Below are 17,256 nucleotides of genomic sequence, written 5' to 3'. Positions count from 1 at the left end.
ACACTAAGAGAGGAGAATTTGGGTTGTCAGGCAACGAACCCATCACAATAGATTATATTGAACTCGTCATTCACGATGTTCAAACTTAAGACACTGATAGGTGAAAAAGAATGCTACTAGACCACAATAATAAGTGCATAATTTAAAATATAATGTTGGGCTATTGTTGAAGTCCACCTTTACGTCAATCACTGGGCCTAAGGCCCATATTGATTTGTGACATTTTAAGGTCAGCCAAGAAGGCCCATTAACCATAGAACCGAAGAACGTTAAGCTTGAACTTTGAAGGGGCAACAAGGGCAATTTCGTCATTGAGAAATCCAATCGCCTTGTTGGGTGTAGGGTTGGTTGGTATTCTGCTGAGCTGCTGAGGCAAACCAGTGTTCCCGTCCAATATCAGAGGCTCGCGCTCGGTCTAAAGGCTTAACCTTTGTAAGTTTTTGCTTGAAACGGTGTCGTTATTTGCCAATTTACAGCAAGCTTTGCAACTTTCTTCGCACTCTGTAATTTTGCTCACCTGCATATATGGATAGATGTTATCTTCGCCATTAATTTTTTTCGCATGAAATTATGGATACAGCTTTAATTTTACTTAATCAAACTTTAACGTTGGAATTTGTATTGATTCTAATTTTCGTTCATTAATTATATCTGATTATGGAACTCCCAAGTGCAATTATGCAAAAGCATGTTTCCAGCTTTAAGAATTATACTTCTAAGTGAAAGTTTTGGATGTTTTAGAGATTGGAATGCAGAGTTGTAGTTGATGTAATCGAAAACACAGAAACCATTGATGCAGTTCAAAGAGGAATTCGAGGGTAGTAAGTTATTATGCAGAGTGAATTATGCACTTGGAGGATGTCAAAGACCTTCCGTTACAGTTTTTGAACGAAAGAGGGAATTCGGGTTCACATTTTGTCACCGAAGATGGTTCCATAGGTTTGCCGATAAAGAGGAATTCGAGGATATATAGTCCTTTTTTCTACTAGGATGGGATTCTATATATATGTATTAGAGTTAGTTCGTTGCAAGTAGTGAACTGATCGCACTTAAGATGGACGTTTATGATTTACTATTTTGTAGGTGTTGTTTGCGACTCGCAAGATCAATTCAGATTATTGATTATGCTCCTAAGTTAGAAAAAATAAGGATGATTAAGCAATATTCTCTACATCGATGCGTATTTAAGTGCTTGGTGTTGAATTACTTTGAGGAGCTAATTTGACACCGATATATGAGGTTTTTATTTCTCTTTGAAAGAAAGAGATAGGAGTTCATCATTTGAGGTTATTTAATTATCATGTATAGCCGACGTGTTTGAGACTTGTTACCTTTTAAAGTTTTGATCCGTGATCTGATGGAAATGGAATCCATTGTAGTACTCCGTACATCTTAAATGCGTCATTAAAACAATCGAGGAAGCATGGAATCAATGAAGAGCAAGGATTTTACGTATATTTCCATTCAATTCTTTTGTTTCGGCTGCTCTGTTCCTTGAACAGCTGGACCAAGGATGATGTTTCATCTTCTGTCCTAATTTATGTCTCCCTTGATCATACTGAACTAGTTTGATGATGGCATCATTACTGCAGGATCTCCTGATGTCAGGGAGAAACCGTGTGTCTCGCCATTCTAACGGTTATCAAGGTTATCGTGATGATCCACGACCTGTTATGAACAGAGGGCCGGGACCCTTGTCTATTCACCTTGCAGCTTTGGAAGAACAACTTGCTGTGCAGCATAGAGAAATGCAGCAAATTATTGCTGAGAACCGGCTTGTAATTGATGATAATACCCTTCTTCAAAGGCAACTGGCAGATGCGAAAGATGAAATTCATAAATTGGGGCAGGCCATACCTAAAGTCCAGGCTGAGAAAGAGGCGCAGTCTAGGGAGTTGATTGAGAGAGGATTGAAGCTAGAAGCCGATCTCCGTGCTACAGAGCCTTTAAAGGCAGAAGTTGTGCAGTTAAGAGCTGAAGTTCATAAATTAAATAATTTACGGCAGGAACTGTCTTCCCAAGTCCAAGGTCTGACACAGGACGTTACTCGGTTGCAAGCAGAGAATCGGCAACTAATTGCCATGAGGGCTGATATTGATGGGATGCGAAACGAGCTTGTCGAGACCAGGTTTTAACAAAGCATTTTTAATTAGTTTAATAGCCAAAATAGTATCTTGCTCTTCTTTTCCTTTTTAGGAGATGGGTGCACACATTAGGAAAACGCTTAATGCATTTCCAATTACGATAGCTGCTGCTCTTTTGTCTGCATATTTGGATTGACTATGCAACTTTTTTAGGAGAGCTTATGAATTTGAGAGGAAAGCCAATGAAGAACTAGTTGAACAAAAGCAAGCAATGGAAAAGAACCTCGTTTCCATGGCTCGTGAAATAGAGAAGCTAAGAGCAGAGCAGCTGAATGCAGACAGGAGGGCACGAGGACTAGGTGAATCTTCCTCTCTCTCTCACTCTTTCTCACCCATGTGCGCACACACACTAACACAGAGAACTCTAGCGCTCATGGACCTCTTACTCCGGCAGGCAAGTTGTTTTGACTGCTCTCATGTTTATGTATAGGTGGTGGAGGTTATGGAATGATGAATGGAAGTCCCGAGATGAGATATTCAGGTCGTCCGTATCGCAGCGGCCATAGTACTGGTTGGGGACCCTATGATAAGCGTGGATCACGGCATTAAGTTGTCCTAAGAATATCAAATGCTCTGGAATTGGTAAAAGAAAAGAGATCTTGGCCATGTATTTATTTTTTTTACTTACAACAAGATGAGATGCAGTAACTAGGAAGTGAGTAGTAGGCAAGATAAATGTGTGAAAGGGAAAGCGGGGTTGTGTCTTAGGGTCCGTATTGGAAGTAAATATGGATAAATTAGTATCATTTTAAGGGGGTTTTTAGATTGCTTCTGGAATGATTACTGATTTATGACAATCAAAACCCCTTTAAACTAGTTGGATAGTAGAATTTGTAAGTGTTGGCTCATAGAAGTTCCAGGGAAACTGAAAAGATCAGCAGCAGCAGCTGAAAAGACCAATAGGCCCAACATACTAGTGGTCTAGGAATAGAACTTCGCTGCTGATCACCAATCATGGTCGGACAAGTGGTCAAATTTGATTAAAAAATTAAATACTTGGACATGTGTCCAACCGTGATTGGTGATTAACAGCAGCTAAGTCCAGTTCTTGGTCTAGATTGGATGCCATGTCCCAATATGTGCAGTGGAAATTTGGAATTAATTATTTGCCATTGGCCCAGTAGGGCCGGCAACATTGCTGCTGGATCCATATATCTGCCATGAATCACTACTTTGTCTCCATCGTTGACGGTACTAACATGCTCTGTTTTAAATTAAAAGAAAAAAGATAAGGAAAATATCAATAAAATCTAGGCCAAAAGTTATTTTTCTGACCATTTATGTTAGAGAAAAGAAGAAAGAAAAAGTTGAAAGGGAAATGTTAGAGGTAATGTGGATGATATTTTTGCATGCAAGTTTGCAGACACCCAAATTAACTGTTTTACAGTTTACTAGCCAGGTCTTTCTTATACGACAGTTAATTGGGGACGACAGTTCATGGCATGCATACCATCATGGTTCCAGTCTCGTCGTTGGCAATGGCCAGTGCTGGCTCGCCACTGTATAATTGTTGTAATATTAATGGCATGTGCAACTCTGCGTATTTATTTAATAACTTCTTCACCCTTGCATCCACAACCATGAAGTCATTCACCAGTATACATAGGCATACACTCAGCGTTTCAATTGGCCAGATAACGAAATTAAAGAGAGACGACCAATATGGCAGCAATGAAATCCCCACTATATATATTATATATAAAAATTAGAAATTTGTAGCTGAAGCCTGAAACATTGGACAGATGAACACGCATACACACACACATATATATATATATATATATATATATGTAGGGTTTTTTTTTATTTCACAAATGGTCTTTGAAATTGAAAATCAATCAATGTAGTTCTTGAAAATAGGTGTGGCACATAAATGGGCCTTACAAGATTTACGGGTTTTTTTCATAAATGGTCATTGAAATTGACCCGCACCATTAAGATGGTTCTTGAAATTGAGCCACGCTATTAAGATGGTCCCTGAAATTGAAAATCGATCAATATAGTCCTTGAAAATAGATGTCACAAATCAATATGATCATTCCGCCATAATTTTATAAAAAAAATCGTTATGTGCTAATGTGGGTTTAATAATTAATTAAAATAGTTGTCTAAATACCTTTTTACCCAAGGAATTTTTTTTCCCTTATATTAGGGCCTACTCTGAAGAGAGATCCCTTTCATAAATTCTCAAAGGTAAGAGGGGGTGTGGAAATAGTTTTCAACCAACAATAGACGCATATCGGGTATAACCTCATTATCTCAAGGCAGACCTTGATGTTCTTTGCATCACCAGACTACCATAGAAGCGCCGAACAATCTCTTCAAGATTAAGGTTGTGAGGATGTTGATCGCCTAAATGTTAACGGTGATGTTCTAAAAGTTGCACCGTCACCAAAAGTGATCTAGATTCAGGTTCAATTCGGTGAAAGGTAGAGAAATGTGGACTCGGATCATAGGTGATTGCAGGACTGGGTTTTTGGATTGACAATTTTTTTGTTAACTACTAAATTATTAAGCGTATTTGTAATTTTTAAAATCTAATTAGACTTGTATGACGCATTTATGTATCACATCAACACATACAAAATTTTTGACAAAATTGTGACAAAATGACTACATTGATTTGAGACACTTGCGGAACTACATTGATCAATTTTCAATTTCAGTGATCATTAATTTTGATGTCGTGAGTCAATGTCAGGGACCATTTTGATGTCCCGAGTCAATTTCAATGACCATTTGTAAGAAAAAATGATTTATGAGGTCCATTTATGTGTCAAATCAGCACTTAATATAATTTTTAACAGAATTGTGACACCTAGGACCAAATTGATTTGCAACACCTATTTTCAGGAACTACATTAATTGATTTTTAATTTTAGGGACCATCTTGATTGTGAAGACCAATCTTCAGGACCATTTGTGATAAAAACTCATATATATATTAATACAAATTTATATATGTCTTAATCGATCATCTGTCACCAGTCTGCTGGTCCCATGCATTGCCAATAATCAATCCAATATATATATGTTTGCATAAATTAACTGGGAACACACTCATAAAGTTATAATCCTTGATTTTCAGCGCTTCACATTCGGAAGAACAACCCTAATTTTCAATGATTCAGTTAATTACTGAAAATAATCATCTGTTGGCAATAAGTAAGGGCACAATATATGTTAACTAAGTTTCTACAACATTTCAAGAGTATTAAATACCAAATTTTTAGAAATTTACAGCTTTAATTGGACAAGAAAGATTAATTAACCATGCATCCACATTAACCTCGTTTGTAGATGATGAAAATTTCGAGGGCTAGCCGCTTCCATGGATCTGCTTATTAATCCAGTCACGAGATATGGATCTTTCTTTGTGTGTGTGTGTGCATGTATATATACACTCACATATCTAACTTTAATTTATTAATGTGCATTTGTTTACCAGAAAGTTCAGCCTTCAAATGCTTTCACGCACTTAGTTTAACCCAGAAATTAGCTTTTCCCTCCTATGAAAGATTTCCTTTCATATTTTGGACCAGTAGACCCGCAGAATACACGTATAACCCGCCAGGCGCCACCAACTCTAGCTACTACGCATGCACGGGGCCAGAAGCTTCATAGCCTTAAATCCAGGACCTCTTATTTTATCCTTTCCAATTAGGTGGTCCTCAAAGTCCTTGTTTATTACTTAATTGGCCGGCATGTTAACTTGTGGAATAAACGGAACAAAAAGATACAGGAACATTATTCTTGAGGACAATTTTGTAAGTTAACACTACGTGTTGAACAAAAATTGCATCTAACATCACATAAGCAGGTACACATATCTTTTGAAAATTAAGATTAACTATCGTCGAGTTTAACTATTATATTTAGTATATGTTTGTTTCAGTTAATTAAAAGCTTTTCATTATAGTTAGTATCACTATCAGTACTAATATCCATCAATAATCACATAAAGTGACATATCACTGATCAATCTCTTTTTTTTTTTTTTTTTTTTTTTTTTTCCTTCAAAACGTTAGACGGGTAATGTTAAATACAAATAGAAACATTTACGTCAGATGTCAAAGTAATAGACAACTAAATCGTATCCAGCACACTTCAATTCAAACATGCTTATTCTCTGCCTCTATTGATACAAATGTGAACAGAAAAAACTTTTCCATGAATGAAAGGTGTATAATTAACCTTATTCTCTATCATCATCGTCGTCATAGTGGTCATCTGCCTCAAGGTTCATTTATGATCGGGACAAGTTTTCACTTCGAGGAGGATAAAAATGATTTCGACAGATGTAATATTTATTCCAGTCAAACGGTACCTTGAACAACTGTGTTTGTTTTGCATCAATATCAGCGGCGGAGTTAGTTGTCCTCCATTTATTTTCAGAAAACAACCAATGCGTGGTATCTGCAAATCCAGCCTAGGTAGCTATCACTTCATCTTTGACGATCATCCTATCCCGTTTCTTGTTACGTCATATCTTTACAATTTAAAACCAAATCAAATGTCGCTTAATTTGGTTCGGGTTCTAGACCGCTCTCGGGTAGACACGGCAGACACGTATTAGGTCATCGATGGCGCCAATTCATTAATGTATGATACCAAATTAAAATAAAATGGCAGCACGTACTGGTCAAGTGTGACAATCACGTATAGATGAAAGTTTGGAATGTTGAGTTAATGTTGTGTATCATCATCAGTCGATGGTCTATTGAGTTTATAGCTACAATATGTATATATGCAAAGTAAAGCCTAACAAAGACGAACCAAAATCAATGCATCACATGCTGGAAACCTAAATTTAAAGCCGTGGCAATCAATCAAAACAATCCCGCTGTACTTACAGATCGATGAATCCTATATATTTAGAGTTCACATCTTCTGCACCTATTATGTCTGTGGCTTCTCTGTGACCTTTATTAGTGATTGACATGTGTTAATAAAATTAAGCTTCCTTAACTCTATTGTCATAAACTTAACATGTCAATCAACGGTGAAGATCGCAATGCTGAAGATTTGATCTCGTACATTTACAAAAGAAGAAAAAATCATTAATAATTGAGGATACAATACCACTTCCTTCCTAACATTTCTTTCGGTGTATAATCAATCATATCAAAACCATCTCATGTTAATTTTGTATATAAAAGTTACCCTAATAGCGATGTTGACTGAGTTGAGATCTGTAATCTGTTAATAATTTAAAAATCCGGTAACAATAAGTTGTATTGTGTTTTCCTTACATGAAAGACAGTATTACATCGATCAAAACCATACTCGAGCCAAGGTTACAAATTCATATAGAAAGAAGATATGCCAATAAAGATAAAGAAAAGAAAATAGGGTTTTGCTATGACACATATTTAAACAGCTTGAAATGATTTTTGCACTTATACAGTATTTCTCCTTTATTTTCTTGGATTTTGCAAATCTTTCAAATGATGTGGCTGTGGTATAAAAATGTAGTATAAAAACATGGTACGAGTAGCATTACTCAATTAGTTATAGTTTTTAACTGGATCAAAGAAAAGGCACCACCAAAAAAAAAGCAACCACCAATCCCATTCACCATTTCATTCTGAGCTTTGTTTGTTTGTTGTTTGCTTTTACTTTAGAGCTTGACCACCTCAGGAATATGAACCGGGTACTTATCGATGCAATCAGCCCAGGGCCCATCCGACGTTGTTGTGATGGTCCGATTGCACTTCCAAACCGCGCTGTTGCACTTAAACCCGCTCCCGAACGCAATCTGCCAAACCCTATCACCTTTTTTCATCCTACCCTTCGCCTCGATGTACCCCAACTCGTACCACAGCGACGACGACGACGTATTGCCGAACCTGTGCAGTGTCATCCTCGACGCCTCGCAGTGCTCCGCCGACAGCTGTAAATTCTTCTGCAGCTCGTCGATCACCGCCCTTCCGCCCGCGTGGATGCAGAAGTGCTCGAACGCCTCTCGGAAATCAGGAATGTACGGCTTCCATTTCGGGTTCAAGATTTTCCGGCCGATGAGCGTGAAGAGAAACAGCAACTGCTCCGACGCCGGCAGCACCAGCGGGCCGATCGTTGTGATGTTCGATTTCAACGCTTCCCCGGCAATCGCCATCAGATCTTTAGAGAGTGAAATTCCAACTTTGCCTTCCTTGTCTTCTTCCTCGAACACGCACCTATACGCCTTGTCATCGGCTCCCTTGTGTGTCCTTACAACGTGGACCAATCGGTATTTTGCGCGGCGGTGGTCGGACTTCCTGTTTGATAAAAGCAAGGCGGCGCCGCCCATCCGGAAGAGGCAGTTGGGGAGGAGCATCGCCCTCTCGTTGCCTTGGTAATAGTTCGGGGTGATGATCTCGGTGCTGACGACCACCGCGTTAGAGTTGGGATGCACCTGGAGGAGGTCGCGCGCTAAATCGATCGAAATGAGGCCAGCGCTGCAGCCCATGCCGGAGAGGTTGAAGCTCTTGATGTTGCTTCGGAGCTTGTACTTGTTGATCACCATCGCCGAGAGCGACGGCGTCGGCGAGAAGAGGCTACAGTTAACAATGAGAATATCGATGTCTTTGGGCTTGAGCCCAGTCTTCTCGAACAGAGAGTCCATGGCGGAGAAGATGACGAGCTCCGCCTCGCCCCTAGCGGTCTCCATGGTGGGGTTGGGCGGAATGTAGTGAATCGCCGGAGGGAGGCAGGTCTCCTCCCCGAGGCCCGAGCGCTCGAGGATCCTCATCTGGAAGTCGACGCTCTTGGGGTTGTTGCTGAGGTTGAGGCGGGAGTGCTCCATGAAGGTGGAGAAGGGGACGCGGCAGGTGACCGGAGGCTTGAAACAGGCGTAGTCGACGAGGTAGACGGATCGGGGTTTGGACATAAAGTAGACGGTGGCGATGAAAATGATGAGGAATGAGGAGCAGAGGATTTGGACGAGGTCGAAGTGGAGTGAGTCCCAGAGCTTGAGAAGCTCGTCGGGGCCGAGGCGGAGGACCTCCAGTAGGATTCCGGCCATGATGGGGATGAGAGTGAGGGTAAGAATGTGGTTGACGAGGTACTGGTAGCCGAGCTTGACATACTTGAGCTTGACGGAGTTGGAGAAGTCCGGCAAGATTGGAGGCATGGTTGGATGCTAGGTTTTCGGCAGAGAAGGAGAGAGTTGAGAAGAGATGACGAGCAGTAATGGTGGTGAGAGTTGAGGGGGCGTGGTATTAGGTGGGAAGGGGGGCGTGGGGATTTAAAGGCAACGGGACCGGGGCAATGCAGGTGGCAGATGGCGATTAAATGGGGAACTTCACGTCACTCAACGCTTACTTTACTTTGGTATTAATTATATTTTTCGCATACATTTCTTTTCCACGTGTAACTAAACCCACGCCCTAACATATATAGCTATAGCTACTACCAGTTTTGGGCTTTAAAACTTTACATGCACATCTTTCTTTTTTGGTTCCACTAATCATGAGCTTCCCCACCTGTAATTTGTCAAACATTAACAAGTCGGATAATGTTACAGAGATAAATATATAATTATATTTTGTGAATCCCCTCTTTAAGAAAAAAAAAAAAAAAAAAAAAAAGGTGTCTGGCCATGTTATTGTACGACTCGTTTCATAATAGCTTGAGACCCTTTGTGTTTTAGTTATAATCGGCCTCATGCTATTTTCACTTATTGTGAAAATTGTTTTAAATGCATTACCAAATATGTTTTATTTGAAACTAAATAATTAGTTTCATATGTGCGATCTTTATAATCTAATTTATTGATACGATCATACAAAACGAAAAGAGAAATTTTTGGTTGTGTCATATTAAGGGGTGGTTTAGGTATACAAACTAAACAGAATTTAATTTGATGTGTATTCTCAACTACATGACGATGATGTTATGAATTTGACTTCAAACCATATGCCTAAAAGTATATATAAAATTCGGAACAAAAAAAAAAAAAAATTGAAAATGAAGTCAACTTGAGTCAGCCATTATAGTTACGGAAATTAATTTCCGGTTCCTAATTAATGTGGTTGTTAGTTGTTATTTATTTGAATTAAAAAACAATTTTAGAAGGAATAAAAGACTTACAAGAAATGCGAAGGAAACTTTCAAAAGTGAGATTCTTTATAAATCATATGTCAATCTCATGTTTTCAGCGGAATGTTTTATAATGTTGGTAGAGAGTCCATGAAGATTACTGTGACATCCCACATCGTCCAGGGGAATGATCCTTATATGTATATTCTCATCTCTACCTAGCACGAGGCCTTTTGGGAGCTCACTGGCTTCGGGTTCCATGGGAACTCTGAAGTTAAGCAAGTAGCGCGCGATAACACTTCCAGGATGGGTGACCCATCGGGAAGTTCTCGTGTGAGTTCCCAGAAACAAAACCGTGAGGGCGTGGTCGGGGTCCAAAGCGGACAATATCGTGCTACGGTGGTGGAGCGGGCCCGGAAAGTGGTCCCCCTGGGCAGGGATGTGACAATTTGGTATCAGAGCCTAACCCTGATCGTGGTGTGCCGACGAGGACGTCGGGCCCCTAAGGAAGGTGGATTGTGACATCCCACATCGTCCAGGGGAGTGATCCTTATATGTATATTCCCATCTCTACCTAGCACGAGCCCTTTTGGGAACTCACTGGCTTCAGGTTCCATGGAAACTCCGAAGTTAAGCGAGTAGCGCGCGAGAGCACTCCCAAGATGGGTGACCCATCAAGAAGTTCTCGTGTGAGTTCCCAGAAACAAAACTGTGAGGGCGTGGTTGGGGCCCAAAATGGACAATATCGTGTTACGGTGGTGGAGCGGGCTCGGAAAATGGTCTCCCCGGGTCGAGATGTGACAATTACCACCTTGAGAGAACGTTCTTAATACTTCTCAAGACCTTATATTATAATATATTTTTTTCAACCAATCGGATAAAAGTATCTTATATTTATTTCTCCTCCATTTTCCCTCTTTGGAAGGGTACATTAAACCTTTCTTGAAATTTGCCATGGTGATAATCTATAATTTTGTTATATATATTTGTCTTATGTATATAATTTTTTAGAATTACCAGAGTTATTGCACAGCTCGATCATCCTTGTTGCTAGGTTTGAGCGACGACGCCGTCTTTAAGAGAACCCTTTTGTGCCGATGGGCCAACTGGTTGGCGGAGTGCACAGCGGAGTCGCAGGCTTGGCATAAGAAAGCGTCGTCGGCAGCGCAGTACCAACGAGCTCTCTTTTTAATGCAGCTGTCACACACCCGGGCAGTTTTACCGCCGACGGCGTGTGCCACTCTCTTGCTAGAATTCATCGAAGAAAACAAAATTCGAAACAAAATCTGAATCCCAAAAGCTTTTTCTGAGAAAGTAAATTTAAATAGTGCGAATTCGAGAGTAGCAACTATCTGATAAAAATGCACTTTTATATAAGTGAAAAGCGCAAGAAATAATTCGGGCGTGAGTGCGTGCCCCACAACCGGCGCTTTTACAGAGCATCAAAACAGCGAAGGCAGCTCTTGGATCTGCACTTTTGGGGAGGAGAGAGAGAGGAGGCGTATCTGTTTCCTAATTGGTCGAGTTTACAAATTCGATCCGAATCCCCGGCTTCCCATTGGCTACTTCTCCCCATCGACATAATAAATTTTTAGTTATGACGAGAATATAAGTGGTACTACACATGTTTTAATAGGAGTGGTGAGAAATTTTATTTTTTAAGTTATTAATTTTTTAGCACACATATTTTATAATTTGTATAATAACACGTGATGTAACACCTCGTTTACCAGTCACAATGAAAAATCGCTCCACAGATTTCTTGTTTCGTATTAGATACGGGTCCATCTTGCACTTTCTTCTTACCCGAATTGTAAAATGACCTTTTTTTTGTAGTTTTCGTTAAACTTCTCTTAAATTTCGGAGTGTTGCGTGCCCTCTAGCACTGTGGTCCTCCCATGATCCACGTGTCCTCTAAAAAGGACTTGGCTTCTATCCATCATAAACCCTCTTCAAAGCGTGATAGGACCAATCAGCTAATAATATCAGTTCTCGTGCATAAAGATCTTATTTTTTCATCCTGGAAAGGTGGTACTCATTAAAATAAAAATACAGAGATAATGTTAGAGAGATTTAATTTATTGACAAATTTATAAATCATATGGTGTTCATTAATAAGAACGAACACGTTTCTCAATGCTTAAGTTATAATTTAATTACCAACTTTCATATCAGTTAATTTACAAAACTTTGCATGTAAATTAAGTTTCCCCAGCATTATCTAAAACACAGCCTAATTCTATCGGTCAATTGCGGTATTGCCGGGTAAATAACTCTCAAATTCTACGCCGCTTTTGTCATTTAGATTACAAGTCAAGTTTGTTTAAAGGAAGTGATTTATCGAACTTTCATTTTCTTTTTCAGGTTGATGGATACAAAGTCAGTCTTGACTAGTAGTAGAAATAGATGGGTTGGATTAAGAATATGAACACAGCCAATTGACGCACGACCTTGACGTAGAAAAATATGTTGTAAAAGAGAGGTCGTTGATTATTAGTGGTTTGAATTCACACATCTCCTAGCTAGTTAATCAGATAAAAGGATAAGTAATAACGGTGTATAAATAAAAGGTGATGTGGAGATCGTATAAATTGTAGAAGATTACCGCAAGAGCCAAAAGGTCGCTGAGAATTAAGACTTTTCTCTGAGAAAAATATGTGGACATAGTATTATTATTCTTTGTTTTGGTTACGTTATAAAGGATTTGTGTGTAGCTATCTGTGTGTGTAGGACCTAAACAGTAATAGCCCAACCCTCTCCACTCACTTGTGTAGCTTGTCTACAACTGTACAACATGTCAACTGTACAACTTCTATTGGATTTTCCAGAAAATATTTCCTACCACATGAATTTAAGAAGGGATATTGCTAACCCATTTTTACATTCCACACACTCTTGTTAATTTTTGGACATTGATCATTTTCTTCGATCAGGCAGTCGAAATTTGAGGATGCGTGGATAGGACTAGCTTTTAAGAAGTAATATAGGACTCATTAACTAGTGAGTTAGAGAACTTCAATTATGAAAGAAATAAAAAACCAAACGATGTACGTAACTAGTCAAATAGATAATATCAACAATTCAAAGTATCTTTCCTATACAACTATACATTTACACTAGGAGTGCGGATGTGGTATCATACTGAGAGAGGAGAATTTGGGTTGCCAGGCAATGAACCCGTTGCAATAGATTATATTGAACTCATCATTCACGATATTCAAAATTAAGACACTGATATGTGAAAAAGAATACCACTAGACTATAGTACTAAGTGCATAATTTAAAATATAATGTTGGGCTATTGTTGAAGTCCACCTTTACGTCAATCACTGGGCCTAAGGCCCATGTTGATTTGTAACATTTTAAGTTCGGCCGAGAAGGCCCATTAACGATAGAAACCTTAGAACGTTAAGCTTTGAACTTTGAAGGGGGCAACAAGGGCAATTTCGTCAACGAGAAATCCAATCGCCTCGTTGGGTGTAGGGTTGGTCGGTAATCTGCCGAGCTGCTGAGGCAAACCAGTGTTCCCGTCCAAGATCAGAGGCTCGCGCTCGGTCGAAAGGCTCAACCTTTGTAAGTTTTTGCTTGAAACGGTGTCGTTATTTGTCAATTTACAGCAAGCTCGGCAACTTTCTTCGCACTCTGTAATTTTGCTCACCTGCATATATATATAGATGTTATCTTCGCCATTAATTTTTTTTCGCATGAAATTATGGATACAGCTTTAATTTTACTTAATCAAACTTTAACATTGGAATTTGTATTGATTCTAATTTTCCTTCATTAATTATATCTGATTATGGAACTCCCAAGTGCAATTATGCAAAAGCATGTTTCCAGCTTTAAGAATTATACTTCTAAGTGAAAGTTTTGGACATTTTAGAGATTGGAATGCAGAGTTGTAGTTGATGAAATCGAAAACACCGAAACCATTGATGCAGTTCAAAGAGGAATTCGAGGGTAGTAAGTTATTATGCAGAGTGAATTATGCACTTGGAGGATGTCAAAGACCTTCCGTTACAGTTTTTGAACGAAAGAGGGAATTCAGGTTCACATTTTGTCACCGAAGATGGTTCCATAGGTTTGCCGATAAAGAGGAATTCGAGGATATATAGTCCTTTTTTCTACTAGGATGGGATTCTATATATATGTATTAGAGTTAGTTCGTTGCAAGTAGTGAACTGATCGCACTTAAGATGGACGTTCATGATTTAATATTTTGTAGGTGTTGTTTGCGCTTCGCAAGATCAATTCAGATTATTGATTACGCTCCTAAGTTAGAAAAAATAAGGATGATTAAGCAATATTCTCTACATTGATGCGTATTTAAGTGCTTAGTGTTGAATTACTTTGAGGAGCTAATTTGACACCGATATATGAGGTTTTTATTTCTCTTTGAAAGAAAGAGATAGGAGTTCATCATTTGAGGTTATTTAATTATCATGTTTAGCCGACGTGTTTGAGACTTGTTACCTTTTAAAGTATTGATCCGTGATCTGATGGAAATGGAATCCATTGTAGTACTCCATACATCTTAAATGGCGTCATTAAAACAATCGAGGAAGCATGGAATCAATGAAGAGCAAGGATTTTACGTATATTTCCATTCAATTCTTTTGTTTCAGCAGCTCTGTTCCTTGATGGATCAAGGATGATGTTTCATCTTCTGTCCTAATTTATGTCTCCCTTGATCATACTGAACTAGTGTGATGATGGCATCATTACTGCAGGATCTCCTGATGTCAGGGAGAAACCGTGTGTCTTGTCATTCTAACGGTTATCGAGGTTATCGTGATGATCCACGACCTGTTATGAACAGAGGGCTGGGACCCTTGTCTATGCACCTTGCAGCTTTGGAAGAACAACTTGCTGTGCAGCATAGAGAAATGCAGCGAATTATTGCTGAGAACCGGCTTGTAATTGAAGATAATACCCTTCTTCAAAGGCAATTGGCAGATGCGAAAGATGAAATTCATAGATTGGGGCAGGCCATACCTAAAATCCGGGCTGAGAAAGAGGCGCAGTCTCAGGAGTTGATTGAGAGAGGATTGAAGCTAGAAGCCGATCTCTGTGCTACAGATCCTTTAAAGGCAGAAGTTGTGCAGTTAAGAGCTGAAGTTCATAAATTAAATAATTTACGGCAGGAACTGTCTTCCCAAATCCAAGGTCTGACACAGGACGTTACTCAGTTGCAAGCAGAGAATCGGCAACTAATTGCCATGAGGGCTGATATTGATGGGATGCGAAACGAGCTTGTCGAGACCAGGTTTTAACAAAGCATTTTTAATTAGTTTAATAGCCAAAATAGTATCTTGCTCTTCTTTTCCTTTTTAGGAGAGGGGTGCACACATTAGGAAAACGCTTAATGCGTTTCCAATCACGATAGCTGCTGCTCTTTCGTCTGCATAGATGGATTGACTATGCAACTTTTTTAGGAGAGCTTATGAATTTGAGAGGAAAGCCAATGAAGAACAAGTTGAACAAAAGCAAGCAATGGAAAAGAACCTTGTTTCCATGGCTCGTGAAATAGAGAAGCTAAGAGCAGAGCAGCTGAATGCAGACAGGAGGGCACGAGGACTAGGTGAATCTCCCTCTCTCTCTCTCTCTCTCTCTCTCTCTCTCTCTCTCTCTCTCTCTCTCTCTCTCTCGCTCTTTCTCACCCATGCGCGCACACACACAAACACAGAGAACTCTAGCGCTCATGGACCTCTTACTCCGGCAGGCAAGTTGTTTTGACTGCTCTCATGTTTATGTAAAGGTGGTGGGGGTTATGGAATGATGAATGGAAGTCCCGAGATGAGATATTCAGGGCGTCCGTATCGCAGCGGCCATAGCACTGGTTGGGGACCCTATGATAAGCGTGGATCACGGCATTAAGTTGTCCTAAGAATATCGAATGCTCTGGAATTGGTAAAAGAAAAGAGATCTTGGCCATGTATTTATTTTTTTTACTTACGACAAGATGAGATGTAGGAAGTGAGTAGTAGGCAAGACAAATGTATGAAGGGGAAAGCGGGGTTGTGTCTTGGGGTCCGTTTTGGAAGTAAATTTGAATAAATTAATATCATTTTAAGGGTGTTTTTAGATTGCTTCTAGAATGCTTACTGACTTGTGACAATCAAAAACCCTTTAAACTAGTTGGATAGTATAATTTGTAAGTGTTGGCTCATAGAAGCACTTCAGGGAGAAGCACATTGTCACATGTCTTCTTTAGGAAAAACTTCTAGATACTTTGTCAAGAATACTTGGGTTTTCAATAGAAATTCCAATGTGCACATCTTCCAGGGATACTGAATTTTTTTTTATTTCTAAATGTGGATGGTAGCTTATCATGGGTACATCGCTACCGCGAAATCCTTTGCCTGTGCCTCGTAAGTGTCACTTACACATGTTGGATTATTGACATTAGGCATCACAAAAACCACATATCCGTACTATATAACTCATTATCCTAAAGGATTATATCAAAAAAAAAAAAAAATCATACAAGGATATATGTAAAGTAAAGATGAATATCACAAATGTTTTAAGTACAAATAATGAAATAAAAAGCTTGTTATTTAAGATGTTGGGTTTGACTATGGAGGGCCGGCAACATTGCAGCTGGATCCATATATCTGCCATGGCTCACTACTGTCTTCATCGTGGACGGTACTAACATGCTCTGTTTTAAATTAAAAGAAAAAAGATAAGGAAAATATCAATAAATTCTCGGCCGAAAGTTATTTTTCTGACCATTTATGTGCACATTGGAATTTCAATAAAGTAAACAAAGATAAGGAAAATATCAATAAAGTAAACAAATCACGCACATCTCCATAGGGCAAGGATTGTCTGCCTTCCCGTGCCTTCCTATTTTGTATGGTCACGATTAAGTCACGTTAACATTTTATATTATTTTCTTATAGAGATAATAAGACAAAAATGAATAATAATATAAAATATTGACGTGATTTAACCGTGATCACACAAACAGAAAAGCACGAAAAGACACCGAAACTGGAAAGGCAGACAATCCTTGTCCATCTCCATGACCTCACCTCTACCTCGCACCTACCCACACCCTTCTATCTAGATCAGGAAGAATTTACTA

At 39.2% G+C, this 17,256-nt stretch overlaps 2 protein-coding genes and 1 pseudogene across 6 annotated transcripts; 2 read left to right on the top strand and 1 right to left on the bottom strand.

The window, feature by feature from the left end:
* The first annotated feature begins 283 nt into the window (after positions 1 to 283).
* Positions 284 to 3,312, top strand: LOC137738019 (protein FLX-like 3). The gene is made up of 4 exons (XM_068477620.2): positions 284 to 432; positions 1,593 to 2,128; positions 2,298 to 2,443; positions 2,575 to 3,312. Exons 2-4 carry the CDS (start codon positions 1,602 to 1,604, stop codon positions 2,691 to 2,693), a joined length of 792 nt encoding a protein of 263 aa, XP_068333721.2. The 5' UTR covers positions 284 to 432; positions 1,593 to 1,601; the 3' UTR covers positions 2,694 to 3,312.
* A 4,041-nt stretch (positions 3,313 to 7,353) lies between these two features.
* On the bottom strand, positions 7,354 to 9,706 carry LOC137736964 (3-ketoacyl-CoA synthase 6 pseudogene; annotated as a pseudogene). Its single transcript, XR_015954784.1, has one exon. The product of XR_015954784.1 is annotated as a 3-ketoacyl-CoA synthase 6 pseudogene (transcript).
* Positions 9,707 to 13,583: 3,877 nt separating this feature from the next.
* Positions 13,584 to 16,440, top strand: LOC137736965 (protein FLX-like 3). Of its 4 annotated transcripts, none has more exons than XM_068476294.2 (4): positions 13,584 to 13,736; positions 14,894 to 15,429; positions 15,599 to 15,744; positions 15,922 to 16,440. In XM_068476294.2, exons 2-4 carry the CDS (start codon positions 14,903 to 14,905, stop codon positions 16,038 to 16,040), a joined length of 792 nt encoding a protein of 263 aa, XP_068332395.2. In that variant the 5' UTR covers positions 13,584 to 13,736; positions 14,894 to 14,902; the 3' UTR covers positions 16,041 to 16,440. The 4 variants fall into 4 exon arrangements, with proteins under 4 accessions (XP_068332395.2, XP_088538377.1, XP_088538376.1 ...); XM_088682251.1 differs by having other exon boundaries at positions 15,886 to 16,440; XM_088682250.1 differs by having other exon boundaries at positions 13,594 to 13,736; positions 14,869 to 15,429; positions 15,886 to 16,440.
* The last annotated feature ends 816 nt before the right edge of the window (positions 16,441 to 17,256 follow it).

Source organism: Pyrus communis, chromosome 13 (assembly GCF_041283825.1).
Source record: "Pyrus communis isolate YQ-2024b chromosome 13, ASM4128382v1, whole genome shotgun sequence".
NCBI classification, from domain to species: domain Eukaryota; kingdom Viridiplantae; phylum Streptophyta; class Magnoliopsida; order Rosales; family Rosaceae; genus Pyrus; species Pyrus communis.
The sequence above is the reverse complement of the archived record's forward strand: the minus strand, read 5'-3'. Positions and strand labels throughout refer to the sequence as shown.

Coding starts and splice junctions, on each gene's coding strand:
- LOC137738019 (XM_068477620.2), top strand. CDS start 1,602: ATGTCAGGGAGAAACCGTGTGTCTCGCCATTCTAACGGTTATCAAGGT. Junction 2,129..2,297: donor AACGAGCTTGTCGAGACCAG/GTTTTAACAAAG, acceptor CAACTTTTTTAG/GAGAGCTTATGAATTTGAGA. Junction 2,444..2,574: donor CAGGAGGGCACGAGGACTAG/GTGAATCTTCCT, acceptor GTTTATGTATAG/GTGGTGGAGGTTATGGAATG.
- LOC137736965 (XM_068476293.2), top strand. CDS start 14,873: ATGATGGCATCATTACTGCAGGATCTCCTGATGTCAGGGAGAAACCGT. Junction 15,430..15,598: donor AACGAGCTTGTCGAGACCAG/GTTTTAACAAAG, acceptor CAACTTTTTTAG/GAGAGCTTATGAATTTGAGA. Junction 15,745..15,921: donor CAGGAGGGCACGAGGACTAG/GTGAATCTCCCT, acceptor GTTTATGTAAAG/GTGGTGGGGGTTATGGAATG.